This window comes from Mustelus asterias, chromosome 3 (assembly GCF_964213995.1).
Source record: "Mustelus asterias chromosome 3, sMusAst1.hap1.1, whole genome shotgun sequence".
Lineage (NCBI taxonomy): Eukaryota > Metazoa > Chordata > Chondrichthyes > Carcharhiniformes > Triakidae > Mustelus > Mustelus asterias.
In genome coordinates this window covers 76,985,708-77,000,055 of record NC_135803.1, presented here as the reverse complement: position 1 = coordinate 77,000,055, position 14,348 = coordinate 76,985,708, and the positions used below count along the sequence as shown (strand labels likewise).

Genomic DNA, 14,348 nt, shown 5'->3' with positions numbered 1-14,348 from the left:
ATGTGAGGAGACGCGTACACAGAGAGGAATGGTGACGCATGTCAGGGTAAATTGTTATGAGGAGTGGGATGTTTGGAGACGGGGGTTGTTTTGAGGTCAGCTGCAAATCAAGATATATCTGAATGTGCCATAGCATTAGCCACTCCTGATCCGATTAAGTCTGTGAATTTCTTCTGACACTATCTAGCGGTGGGGCACCAGGCTCCTGCTGTTTGACCTCTCTGCAATATCCAGCTACATCTTTTGCAGACTTCCATCTCCCTTCAATAGGGCAAAGAATCTTCCTGCAGGCCCATACAGACTGTATCATCGGCCCGAGAGAGGCATCGGTGAAGGGAGGTGCCTTGCAGCATTGTGAATCCAACTTTCATCCCAGCAGGATTCCATTAAATACTTCAGCGCAAATACACTTGTGGACATCATCATCACACCACTCAGGTTCATTAATTGGAAACTTGTAAGTCAGCTATTAGCACATTGGCTGGGCTAAACATCACTGACGGGTGCACTGCTGAAGCTTTCGGGTTCCCCACATGCTTCAGGGCTCCCTTGGTGCTAGGGTGTCAGCAACTTCAAGTACAGCCCATTGCTCCCCTTTGTCCTATCCCAGCTATTGCCTGTGTTATTGAGCATAGACCATGCATTAAACCAGAGAGGCTTTGGTCTGCAAGGGGCAATTTGTTCACCCAGCAGACAACTGGCAACTCCGCTCCTTTCCCTGAATATAAACATAGCTCGATAGAGCACAAATTTAAGATGATATTCCAAATAGCAACCGATGATTGAGGAGATTACATATGTTCCATATTTATTTTAATGTCACACGGAGTAGCCTAATAAACAGCCAGTAAACTTTCATTTGATGCAGTCATTGTTTGTGTGAATTTGGCAGATTAACCACTGATGCTGAGGCTGTTTGGGATCTGACATGGTACTGTAGACATGACATTAAATGCTTTCTTTTCAACTGCTTTGACAGTATGTTTTGGCAAGAGCAGCACTTTTGCAATGGAACAAACCCTTGTCTGGAATGTTCCGTTGTTTAATTATTTCAAATGAGATGTTTTTTTTGTGCTGGTTTGGCTTCTTGGACAGTCTGCTGTACAGATTTCATGTTGGCTGCTTGAGAGCACTGTTGGGAAAATGCTTGCAGCTTTCACATGATACCGACTGTCTGACTGCCTAGAATAGAGCTCTGCTTTCTGTGGCACAGTTTGTGAAATCGGGTTCATCTTCCGTGTTTTTGCCTCCAGAGATAGGGACTTGTACAAAGCAAGCCCTGCACTTTCCTGATGTGTGGAAATTGAGGAATCAGGAACCATGCTGGAAGAGTGAATTTGGAGAACCAATCGTACGCTGTTCAAAATTACAAGAAGTGTTGCCTTGCTATTTGACTGGGAGGGTCACCATAGGTCTTATCTTCGCCATCTTCACCTCCCTTCACACAAGTTCACAAGGGGTCAGCAAACAGTGAATTGATGCAGGAACACTATCTGATATCCGTGCAGCTCAACAACACAGATTAACTGCACCATACCTATTGAGATGTGTCCATTGTAACTCAATGGTAATACTCTTAATCTCTGAGTCTAACGTGGTGCCCACGGCATCCTGACCCCTGCTGCTAGGAGAGCAGAAAATAAACATAGGCCAGTTGTGGAGAAAAGGTCCAGGAATTCTGCAGTTGCTGACACCTCTCACCACTTTCTGCACCCTGATGCTGTCTTCCACTCAGCTCAGCCTTCTGAATGCTTGCAGTGAAGCTGTACTTACACACATACTGACAACATGTGGCAGAGGTCAACAACTCTGCAAGCAGAAACATTTTCTGGCATCTGTCTTAACTCTGCACTTACGTAGTTTGTACAGATATGCCAGTCTTGGCTCAGTGGTAGCCCTCTCACCTCTGAACCTGAAGGTTGTGGGTTCAAGTCCCACTCTAGAGGTTTGTGTACATGACCTAGTTTGACACTTGTATGTGGTATTGAGATAGCTGTGTTGCACTTTTGGAACCCCTGTCTTCCAGATGAGTTGTTAAACCAGGACCGCCTCTACCTTCTCAGATGGACGAAGAAGATCCCATAGTATATTTTGCAGGCTGTGAGCAAATATTTTGTAAGATTGCAACTGTAATAAAATGTGTTGTGCCATCTCTGTCCAGGAAATCGTCCCATCAGTTTGCACCAGCCTATCCCTTAAGTTGCTTTAGTCCCACTCTGTTTGCTCTGTAAAGCTTTCAGTATTCCTTTCTTTGAGTTCCCATTTAAAAGATGTTATCAAGACTGGCTTGTGGCAGCAAGTTCCACATTCAAACCACCCTCTGTGTAAAGACATTTTGTCCTCACCTCCCCATCATTTTTTAATGATTTTTCTCACATCCCTGCTGCCCTGTTACTGCCTTGCTAAGCAATGAGAAACAATTGAGCACTATTCCGCTGATCAGGTTCTTGAAGACCAGAATCAGGCCGTCCCATAACCTTAAATGACACCATTTTCTGTGGACAACAATGTCTCTTTCAGTTAAAGCCCTTCAGTTTCAGAGATATTGTGTAGTTTCATCTGGTTGCCAAGATTTTCTTGACCAATAGGTCATGATGATTATGTGCCTAAAATGTGTTTATTTCACATCACATTTTTTAAAAAAACCTTGGGTCATGCAATGGCCATTGTGAAGACGATATGTTACTGCAACTGCTGCTGTCAGTCAGAGATTGAAGCCCAAGCATGTCTACTTTTCTTAGCCAATGAGGAAGCATGGTTGGAGGTGTTTTCAAAGTTTGGAGCTAGGTGACCCAGTTGGAAATAAGGAGTTGGACCACGGATAAGCATGAAGCTCCACGTGCTTCTCAATCTGTGCCAAGTTGGCCAGTGAGATAATTGTGAGGCTAGAGTGGGTTCTACATTTCTATGTTAGAGATAGATAAACCACGGTGGCACAGTGGTTAGCACTGTTACCTCTGAGTGCCAGGGACCCGGGTTCGATTCCTGGCTGGGGTCACTAACTAGAGTCACTAGTCTGCACGTTCTCCCCATGTCTGCATGTGTTTCCTCCGGATGCTCTGGTTTCCTCCCATTGTCTGAAAAACATGCTGGTTAGGTGCATTGGCCATGCTAAACTCTCCCTTAGTGTACCCGAACAGGCGCCAGAATGTAGCAACTAGGGGATTTTCACAGTAACTTCACTGCAGTGTTAATGTAAGCCAACTTGTGACACTAATAATAAACTTAAGCTTTAAAAACCTAGCAAGCAAGATTGCTTTTCCCTGATAGCTGTCCTCGATCTCCTGTTGGGAGATATGTGCTCTGGGTGTGAATTGAAATCAGGACTGTGAGATACAATAATGCTGCCCATAGTTTATTACACTGAGGTTCAGTGTATACAGCCCATCCTGTTAATGGTTTTCCGTCCATTGAAATCAGGGCAGCTCTGTTCCTTCGAATGATGCCTGACTGTGTTTGACCAGATATGATTTTGGTTGCTGTAATTTCTCTATTTACAGTACTAGAGTGGAAAGGTCATGAGTCCAGTGTCAATTAAAAGTACAGGCTTAACTCGCTGTGGAAGTTTCTACTATTTTTTATAGTCTGAACGTGGTTTTCTACCATGAGATAAGGTAGCAATGTATGGGGAAGGAAAGGAAATTGAGTTCTTAACATGCGGCCCATCAGAATGTCACAATGGGGTGAAACGGTGTTGAGTGTTAACTGAGCAGAGCGAGCTCAAAATGGAACATACTCCTCGCTCAACTTCTCTGTAGACTGAGAACTTGTAGTGGACATGCACACATCCATATGCCCCTGTGAAGGATTGGAATTACTCATGGGTGAATTGACAAACCGGTCTTGCGCTTAAAGTCATCTTCCCAGCCTTTGGTGTGAAGCCGATTTAAATGTTAACGTAATTTGCATGACAACGTGTCCAGCACCGCCGTTTCTGGCCTCCCAGACAACTCCCCCCTCATCAGCGACCTCTCGCCCACGCAAATCACTCATGGTCTCCACCTATGGGGACCAGGCACCATGGCCTTGCCAAAGGGGATCGGAGACCATTGAACCCCTAAATGGTCAGGGACATGACCTGGAAATGCCCACTGGGCATCCTGGCGCTGCCCACTGGGCACCTAAACTTTGCCACGGGCAGTGCCATGAGGGTGGTGCTATAGCGGGGGGAGCAAGGGTGGAGCTTTGCAGGGGTGTGGGAAGGGGGCAGGGTGGGCAGTTGCCCTGATTCTCCCCCCCACCCCCTCTTCCCTGATTTTCAGACGTTTATGACACTTGGAATGTTTTTGGGAAGATCGTGTGATTCAGGAATTTTCTTAATTTCGTATTTTAACATTGTGTCGAGCTAACCTTGAACATTTAGTTCGATCCTACCTGATGTTCACCCCGCCCCTGTCTGGCCAACATATCATTCAAAATGTTGACAGCAACAGATAACAAAATACAACTGGGTCTTATTCTCTTTATTTGTAAGACCTGACACATTGCAGTATGAGATGAAAGGTATTCACAATTTTGCCATTGCTCGGCCTATCTGGGGCCCTCTATATTTTGAAATGATTCTGGTAGCACTAAAGTAGTTGCCATTTCTCACCCTGGGTTAAAGTTCCCTTTTTCCATGCTGCTTGTCTTGTCAGTTTCTGGACTGCCCTCACGGTTTTTTTGTCTCCAGTTTGGTTGCTGGGTTGGCCTTAAAGTCTTTCAGCTTCTTCTCTGCACTTTTTCTGGATTTCTCTTTAGGCTTTTTTACTGTTGCTCTGTGGGTGTAGTCGCCATCTGTTATGGTGCGTCTGTCTTAGAATTCCTTAATCCCTTCCTCTAGAAGAGATCTTGCTGAAGACCATGGCCTTTCTTTCAAAATAGCTCTATTTACATCAGTAAATAGTTACAAGGTTATAGAATATTAAGATATAACCACAGCTACTAAGAGCGGCACAGTGGTTCATAGTATCATAAAAACCCTACAGTGCAGAAAGAGGCCATCTGGCCCATCGAGTCTGCACCGACCACAAGCCCACCCAGGCCCTCCCCTATATCCCTCCACATTTACCCACTAATCCCTCTAACCTACGCATCTTAGGACACTAAGGGGCAATTTTAGCATGGCCAATCAACCTAACCCGCACATCTTTGGACTGTGGGAGGAAACCGGAGCACCCGGAGGAAACCCAGGACACGAGGAGAATGTGCAAACTCCACACAGACAGTGACCCAAGCCAGGAATCGAACCCAGGTCCCTGGAGCTGTGAAGCAGCAGTGCTAACTGCTAACAGTGCTAACTGTTAGCACTGCTGTCTCAGCACCAGGGACCCCGTTCAATTCCGACCTCAGGGATTTTATATAATGCAGGCAGAAGAAATTTAACATCCTGCCTGGCTCGCTGTAAGGTTTAGGGCAGCACGGTGGCATAGTGGTTAGTACTGCTGCATCACAGTGTCAGGGACCTGGGTTTGATTCCCGGCTTGGGTGACTGTGTGGAGTTTGCACATTCTGCCCATGTCTGCGTGGGTTTCCTCCGGGTGCTCCAGTTTCCTCCCACAGTCTAAAGATATGGGGGTTAGGTTGATTGGCCATGCTAAATTGCCCTTTAGTGTCAGGGGGATTTGCAGGGTAAATACATGGAGTTATGGGGATAGGGCTGGGTGGGCTCTAAATGGGCCAAGTGGCCTCTTTCTGCACTGTAGGGATTCTATGATTTTATACTCTTGTGGTGCTGCTCACTCATCTTTTCAGTGTGTGACATAGCTCCTTATGCTAGGTTGCACATGTTGATTAGCTATCATTAACGTTACTTTTTTTATTATCATTAACTTTACTCTTCTGGAAGGACCTGAGGATGTTACTTTTTCTTTGCTAAATCTGCAGTAGAAATGCAATTTTCTTCAATTGTCAACTATTGGCTCCTTTCCAATCACTATGTAAGGGATGAGAACATAGAAGAGACAAAAAGTAATTCAACAGCACTTGCAATGGATGATTGAAGGGTAAAGATATTAGGAAATTTTCTGGGGAGAGGTAGGCAGTGCCGAGTTAACAGCAGTTGAGCATTAACCTATATATTAGTATTTTGACTGTACACTCATTCAGTTTTCACATTGTGAGGTTTGTTATGTCCTTCCCAGTCACTCACCACTCTGAGGTAGTCAGTACTCCTGACAGAAGCATGATTTGCAAAATGGCAGCATTATGAACTTAAAAAGCTGTTGCACTCAGTCACAATTCTGCTGTTATTTTGCACCATGCTGTATCTGGAGTGAATCTCTTTGTTTACAGAAAGGAATTAAATGCTCATGTGTGCTTTTGATTTGCAGGTGAGTAAGGTTTGCGACCAGCCTCAAGAGAGAGCAATAACGGCACTGCTGGACAGCACGGTACGGATCCCAGCCACGGCCAGCTTCAAGCCCCAGGCAGCGACCCAATTCGCCAACCTGACCCAGAGAAGAAGGTAATGACATCTTGCTGCCAATGGAGCCTATACAATGGAACAAGTTTACTCTTCCTTTTCTATGATGTATGGTCATGGATCTTCCCTGGACAGATGGACAACTAGCCATTGCTCAGCCTGTTGGCAAGGCTGTGCGAATGCTTAAAATATTGGCTTGCTAATCAGTCTAACTTCTGTCTGTAGTGAAATGTTTCGATATCACGTGGTGCCTCATCCAAGGATTTAACCAAAGTCAGACTGTGAATCCCAGTATCTACCAAATGTTCTGTTGTGATACTGTATCTTGGCACAAGGATGCCCTCTGTAACTCTATCAGCTTTAAAAGGGGTATAAGCTAGGAAAGCTAAATTATAGGAAGCCCTGCCAGAACTGTATACAACTCTAGTTAGACCATGGCTTGAGTATTACTGTACACGTCTGGTCACCACATTATAGGAAAGATGTGATTGCTCTGGAGTAGGGGCTTCTGAAATTTATGAGGATGTTGCCAGGACTGGGAAACTGTGGATCGGGTTGTTTTCCTTAGAACAGGGTGATGTTGTTGAGGTGTGTAAAGTGATGAGGGGTCCAGATAGGTAGGGATGACCTTAGCGGAGGAGTTAAAAAGCAGGGGCATAGATTTAAAGTAATTGGAAGGAGAATTAGAGGGCAGAGGAGAACATTTTCTTTTCGCCCAAAGGATGGTTGGGACTTGGAACTTACTGCCCCAAAGGGAATTTGAGGGAAAACCTCCTGCCACATTTAAAAACACTTGGATATCTACTTGAAGAGCTGTGACTTGCAGGGCTATGGACTTAGTGCCAGAACGTGGGATTGGCAGGATCACTCGTCTGCATGCTAAAACTATGGTTTCTATATGAGGAAACATGATGAGTTGCAGGCTGGCATGAAAAGATTCCATGTTTGGCTTCTGATCTGTGATGAGTTCACCGATACCAGTCCAGGTTGTAGTAGGGAACCTCCTTAGTGTCTTTATGTCCCAAGGGAAAAAATCAGGAGTTCTTGCTCTCAATCATTTAGCAGTGACTCTGTCTCGAAACTGTATGTTTCAGGACATTGAGTGAATACCAGATAAGGCTCAGCCCTGATATCCCCCAGGACCAAGTAGACTTTGTCTAAACTCATCTAACTTAATATCTCCTTACATGGTTTGGTGTCATACTTTGTTTGATAATGCCTGTATGAAGCATCTTGGGACTGTTGGTAACATTAAAAATGCTATCTAAATATAAGTTGTTGTTGTAAGTGTAGCAGTCACTTTGAATTGGGAACATTGAACAGACAAGTACTAGTCAGTCCCTTGCTTTTGATGGTTGATGGAGAAATATTGTTCAGGGGACTGGGAGAATGCCAGGTTCACCTTCCAATAGTGCCAGTAACATTGCAGGTTCAGCACATGCTCGATGGGTAATATTGCCCCATAATGCTCATTGTTCTCATTACGCCAATAATGTTTTCTGTAAGCCAACGGTTTTCCAGCTGTTTTGGTTGACATTTTTCTGAGTAAATGGCAGATGAGTGATAGCTTCATACTCTGTCCTATTGAAATGTGGAAACTCTCCCAGCAATACCAGTGTTCCCAACTCTGGCTCTGTCTGCTGTGAGCATTATAGAATCATAGAAACCCTACAGTGCAGAAAGAGGCCATTTGGCCCATCGAGTTTGCACCGACCACAATCCCACCCAGGCCCTTCCCCCATATCCCTACATATTTTACCCGCTAATCCCTCTAATCTACGCATCTCAGGACACTAAGGGGCAATCTTAGCATGGAATAATCAACCAAACCCGCACATCTTTGGACTGTGGGAGGAAACCGGAACACCCGGAGGAAACCCACGCAGACACGAGGAGAATGTGCAAACTCCACACAGACAGTGACCCAAGCCGGGAATCGAACCCAGGTCCCTGGAAGTGTGAAGCAGCAGTGCTAACCACTGTGCTACCGTGCCGAGCAGCTTATCACCAGGTACTAGGACAGGAGGAAGAGCTGGTGAGATAAATGTTGATTTCAATGCAGGGAGGACCGGAGGGGTAGAGAGAGGGTGTGCAAGATATTCCAGCAATTCCTGAAGGAACAGGAAGCCTATTTCGAGTACTGCCCAGGTATCATCACTATAATAAAGAGAGGCAGAAATTTACAATCAGCTGAAAAGTTCAATAGATATAAATAAATCCAGCTTTTATTTTGTTAATCCATTTTAACCCTTCAGGATCTGTCACTGGCTACACAGCAGCTAGAGCCCCACTCATTCGGAGGAAGGTGGAAGGTCAGGGACCCTTTTCAACCCAGGTCTTTGGGGCTTGAGGACCTGTTTGCCTTAGCTAAAGTCTAGTCACTGTTGTAATGAACATAAATGCAGCAGCCAATTACACACAGCAAGGTTCCACAATCAATGAGGAGACAACTGACCAGTTCACTTGCTTTTTGCTGGTGTGGACTGTGGGATTAATGCAGGCCAAAAGACCAGAGAGAACTCCCCTGCTCTTCTTCAGAAAGTGCTGTGGGACCTTTCACTTTTACTTGAGAAAGAGCAGACAGAGACATCAGCGCTCTCTCTTGAGGTGTCGGTCTAGATTATGTGGTCAAATGTCTGGACCTCCTAGCTCTGAGGTGAAAGTGTTACCACTGGGCTACAGCCAACACCAGTTAACAGACAAATGTGTAACATCTCTCCATTGTAACACAGGAGTTAACAAGTTTATTTTAAATCCATTAAAATGGTGTAGAGAAGCATTCCTATGAGAACATTATACTAATATCAGTGCGAGTCACCTTTGTACTACAGGGCTGATTTGTCAATGGACCTGCCTGGCGTGGAAGGTTCCCTGCTGGCAGCGTGTAGTTAGAAAATTGGTCCCATAAATTTTGCAATTGGCCTCCAATTTAGCTTAATGGAGTGGATAATTATGCTTCTTGTAATCCTGTATCCTGATTATGTCATTTCTAAAAGTGCTGGGACACAGCTAAGTAAATACGTGATAATTTACTGCACTCCATATCCTGCGATCCTGTGGTTCCCAGTCCTCTGGAGTTAACTCCTTCAACGTCACTTTATTTTTTCTGTTTCTCCCCTTATTGTTTTCTCCTATATTTTGCCCAAGGCCCTGATTGTTGCTGGGCACTTGGTGAATTAACAGTTGGGCCTGTGCGAACCATGCCCAGGAGCTGCAGCCGAATGTGAGGCTTCTTTTAGGGAGCAGCAAGCCATGTCCAATCAGGGCCTGCCTGCTGCAATAACAACTCCCCATCTCCCTCACACCAACCCCTCTCTCCCCCACAACCCCCTTACTGCAGAAGGAAGTCTCTTCGCCATGGCAGTGCCTCCTTGAAGCCCGAGAGCAGCAGCCCAGTCTTTTCCATCGGAGCGGGATCATGGAACAGTGGGGCAGGGATTTGTACAAAGAGCCCTCATATTTTCATGGTGCTCAAGACCCTGTGCATTTTTAGTTTAGCTCTGCTGGTGTTCGAGATGTACTGTCCCTTTGGTGGAAATGGTCGCTTGACCCAAACTCGTTCTTAAAATCCGCATTCTGTTTTTAAATCCTTCCATGGTTTCACCCCTCCTTACTGCCATACTCCAGTCCCATAATCCTTGGTGATATCTATGTTTCTCTAATTCTGACCTTCAAGTATCCTGGTTTTAACCACTCCAGTTGCCAAGTCTCTCAAATCGGAAATTCTCTCCATAAACTTCTCCACCCTTAAAACTTTTCAAGTAAGCTTTTGATCATCTGGCCTAATATCTGCTTATGTGGCTCGATTTTATACTTGGTTTTGTAATGTTCCTGTGAAGCGCCTTAGGACATTTTAGTACTTTGAAGGTGCGATATAATAGTTGTTATGTGGCTGTCTCAATTGATGTTTGATAATGTTCCTGTGTAGTACTTTGAGAAGCTTTACGACTGTATAAGTACAAGTTGTTATTGGACGCTTGCTTCTATGTTACAGCCTTGTTCCCAACATGATCATCATGTAGTCCTTTCATCAGAACTGGAAGCTACAGCATAATATTTAGTGGCTAAGTAAAGATAGGAGTCCAGAGGAACGAGCTCATGAAGGCTGCAGATTAGAGAACGTCTAGGCCTCCCTAATGCCTATTAACCTGATGATGTACAACACCTAAAGAGAATTGACTCAGCACCATCAGTTAGCTAAATGCTAGCGATTGCACAAACTCCAAATACAATTGCAGGTGTATTGATCCCAAGGACTTTGTCGGAACATTGCCCAATGCTGGGAGCTACACAGATAGGGTATCATGAAAATCTCATTACTTCAGCAATGCCAGGAGAGAAACCTTGGACTTAATTAGGACAAAAATTAAATCACCATTTCCAAAGCATTGAACTTGAGACACTTATTTGCTGCAATGTAACCACCTGGAACAAGATCGCAGTTATTTGAAGATTAAGCCGCCTTCTGGCTGCACAGATGTGTGGTACAGGGCAGCTCATTTTCATTACCTACCTGCGTAGCATGCTGAGAAATGTGCTCAAAACAAGTTTACTTTGTGTTAAATGTCTCACTAATTTCAGAATCACTGCAAGTCTATTTTAATTGGACCCCAGCTGAGACGAGCAACAATTGACATCTGTCTTATCCAGGGAGAGTCACTGAATGTTAAATGCAGAGAAGGACAGTCAGAGTAACACAAGTGTTGGTCAGTAAATGGATCTAATTGCTGTCCAGTTTATTTGCTAGCTTGCCCTCTAGTTCTCAGAGATGTGGCTAATTGCCTTAAGAAGTTCTGTCTTTTGGTCAGTTTTAAAAAAATTTAGTCATGGGATGTGGGCGTCGCTAGCTGGGCCAGCATTTGTTGTCCATCCCTAGTTGCCCTTGAACTGAGCTAGGTCAATTCAGAGAGCTTTGAAGAGTCAACCATGTTGCTGTGGATCTGGAGCCAGATGTAGGCCAGACCAGATAAAGACAACAAATTTTCTATCCTAAAGGATATTAGTGAACCAGATGCATTTTCTTTTTACAACAATCAGCAATGGTTTCAGAGTCATAATCTGATTTTTAAGTCCAGATTTTTTTCTTGGATTCAACTTTCACCATCTGCCTTCTTGCAACCCGGGTCTTTGGATTAGTAGTCCAGTGGCAATAACACCATGCCACAGCAGATGGGACAGTTTGGGCAGAAAGTAAGCTGGAGGCCATAGGCAAAGGAATGGAAAAATAATCAGTACTTGAGGGCTGGTTGAGTGTAGGTGAAGGTGGGATTAACCTGCTCACAAACACTTGGTGTAACTTAAATACAATAGTAGAAGATGTGAAATTTAGGGTTGAAATTTCCCATGCCTGTCCTACCAAAATTAGATCAAGATTTCTCTCTCCCGCCTTCATTTAGATTTCTGGATCAGGAAATCATTTTTCATTCATGTCTGACTTCCATTGGGATTCTCGCAGTGAACAACCCACAGGAATATATCACAGAGGCAGCATAGGGAACACTCAAAAAAAAACACATAAAGGGAAGCCATTCACTGAATGCTTTGACCCAACAAAGGGCCTTCAGCAGATAACGTAAGATGCCCTCCAACTGGTGGATGATAGGAACGGGAGAAGACTGGAAGGAAATGGACAGGGAAGTCAGGCACCACCACCCATCCCTATCTCAACCAGCATTTCCATGTTTTGTTTGAGACGAGACTGTCCAGCAGCAGCAGCTGGGAGAAATGGGGGTTCAGGCCAGGTACCAGAGGCTTCATTACTTAGTTCTCCTTAGTTTTCTTCTGGGGGGTGGGGGAGATGTTTGGGGGTGGATTTAATCATTCCTGCCCCATTTTCCACAAGCAAATTGACCAATTACCTCCAGAGAAAGCACTGTGTCGGTGACAACCAACGATGTGATTCTAATTCCACCAGATCAATCCTGCAGGAGCCCTTTTCTCCCTATTCCTGTATCACAGTGCTTCATCACCAGGATGAGGCAGTAAAGTGATTGCCTTGTGTCTTAGTCTCCACAGACTTGGAGAGAACGGCTTCTTTATTCTTCTTTCTGATGTTTTTCCCGCTAAGCATGTGCATGACAAACTATTTTTCTGTACAGGTTTCATTGTTTTCACTTGTATTTTTTTTTCTCTTTTTTATGATGTGCTCCTTCTTTCCCTCCCTCTCGTCCTCTCTCCGTTCACCCTGTGCCCCTCCCTCTCTCCATTCACCCTGTGCCGAAATTCTCTGCTGCCCTGTCTGACTGATGCTTGCTGACTGCGGTTCTGTTCAGCTCCCTGCCTCTGAAAGAAGTAAAGACTGATAGGCCTAGGACAATGAAAAAGAACACTAGGTAAGAGAATGCAAATATATCTGCTCGGTGGGCAGCCGAATCATTAATTGTGCTGCAGCTGAGGTAACGGTTTCGTAAAAGCAAATTCCTGGTGTTTAGAAGTGCATCTGTACTTTTCTTTGGGGGGTAGGTGAGGAATGGTGAATTATCGTGCTCGTTAAGGTGATGTATTGCAGTTGCTCAGCATCAGCCTCAAACATCCTTGAGTGAAGTCCAATGCAAGTAGCTGCAATGCCCATCTCCCTCTACTCTATCCCAACAATGTGCCAACTCAAAATAGCTTCTCCCCACTTCCATTTTAATTTGCAAGATTGTATACCATCGATCTAGTGACAGATTTAAAAAGGCTTTGCTGTACACCAGCAACAGCTAAACTGTTTTGAGGCTGCCCAAGCATGAATCAGATAGCACCTTTATAGCCAGCAGAGAGTGAAGACCCTTGTTCCATCATTCTGCGCAGGATTTGAACTGAGATCATTGAATAAGAGCATGGAAGGAGGCCATTTGGCTTCCTGTACCTGTGCTGCTTCAATTAATTATCCAACTAATCCTACTCCTCGGCTCCATTTCCAATCATAGAATCCCTACAGTGCAGAAGGAGGCCATTCGGCTCATCGAATCTACACTGACCACAATTCCACCCAGGCCCTATTCCCGTAACCCCTCATATTTACCCTGCTAATCCCCCTGACACTAGGGTTAATTTAGCATTGCCAATCAACCTAACCCGCACATCTTTGGACTGTGGGAGAAATCTGAAACACCTGGAGGAAACCCACGCAGACACGGGGAGAATGTGCAAACTCCACACAGACAGTGACCAGTGGCTGGAATTGAACCCAGGTCCCTGGAGCTGTGGTACAGCAGTGCTAACCACTGTGCCACCGTGCTGCCCAAATGTCCAATAGTCCCCAGTTCCATTTATTTAATCTCATTTTGAATCTGCTTCCATTGCCCTTTAATTCTCTGACCTTGCCTGCAGCTGGGATTCCCCAGTCCTGCTGCTGTGAATGGAGATTTGGCTGAGCGCCAAATTCTCCATTCTCACTGGCAGTGGGGCATACGAGATCAGATAATTCCTGTCTGTGTATTTCAGATCATCTTGACTCACTGTGTGAAAAAACAATTCCTCCTGTCACTTCTAGTTCTTTTGCCAGTCCGCCCTGAATCTGTGTTTTCGAAGCAATTTCTCCAATATCATGTATAATTTTGGACGCCACCTTCAAATTTCCTGCTAATTTTCTCTGTTCCAAGACGAACAATCACAGCTTCTGCAGTCTCTTCCACATACCATGTACAACAGACTATTTTATCTCCCAGGCAGTGTTTTGTATAAAACACTCTGATCCTCAAAGATAATCAAACAAATCTTCGGAATATTCACCCATCATCACGTACCTACTATTTACACTGGCCAATGTCCAGTCAACAATGACTTTTCCATTCTATGCCCAGAAAATACAAAATGTATACATATCTCCTTAGTCAACTCCATTCTCAATCAGGTATCCAGCTGTTGTGGTCTGGGCTTTGCTCCCACCACTTTTAACTTGTGTTCATGGCTGTAAGGTATATGCAGCTGTGCCTTGTATGTTTTCTTGTTTGTGGGATAT

At 44.7% G+C, this 14,348-nt stretch overlaps 1 protein-coding gene across 2 annotated transcripts in view; it reads left to right on the top strand.

Moving 5' to 3' along the window:
• Positions 1-14,348, top strand: part of LOC144491433 (glypican-5-like) — a 594,817-nt gene that overhangs the window by 255,096 nt on the left and 325,373 nt on the right. Inside the window, exons 4-5 of one of the 2 annotated variants that reach the window (XM_078209247.1) lie at positions 6,312-6,445; positions 12,676-12,735. In XM_078209247.1, the coding sequence (XP_078065373.1) occupies positions 6,312-6,445; positions 12,676-12,735 (194 nt within the window). The remainder of the gene's footprint in view (positions 1-6,311; positions 6,446-12,675; positions 12,736-14,348) is intronic. The other variant, XM_078209248.1, reaches the window with a different exon arrangement.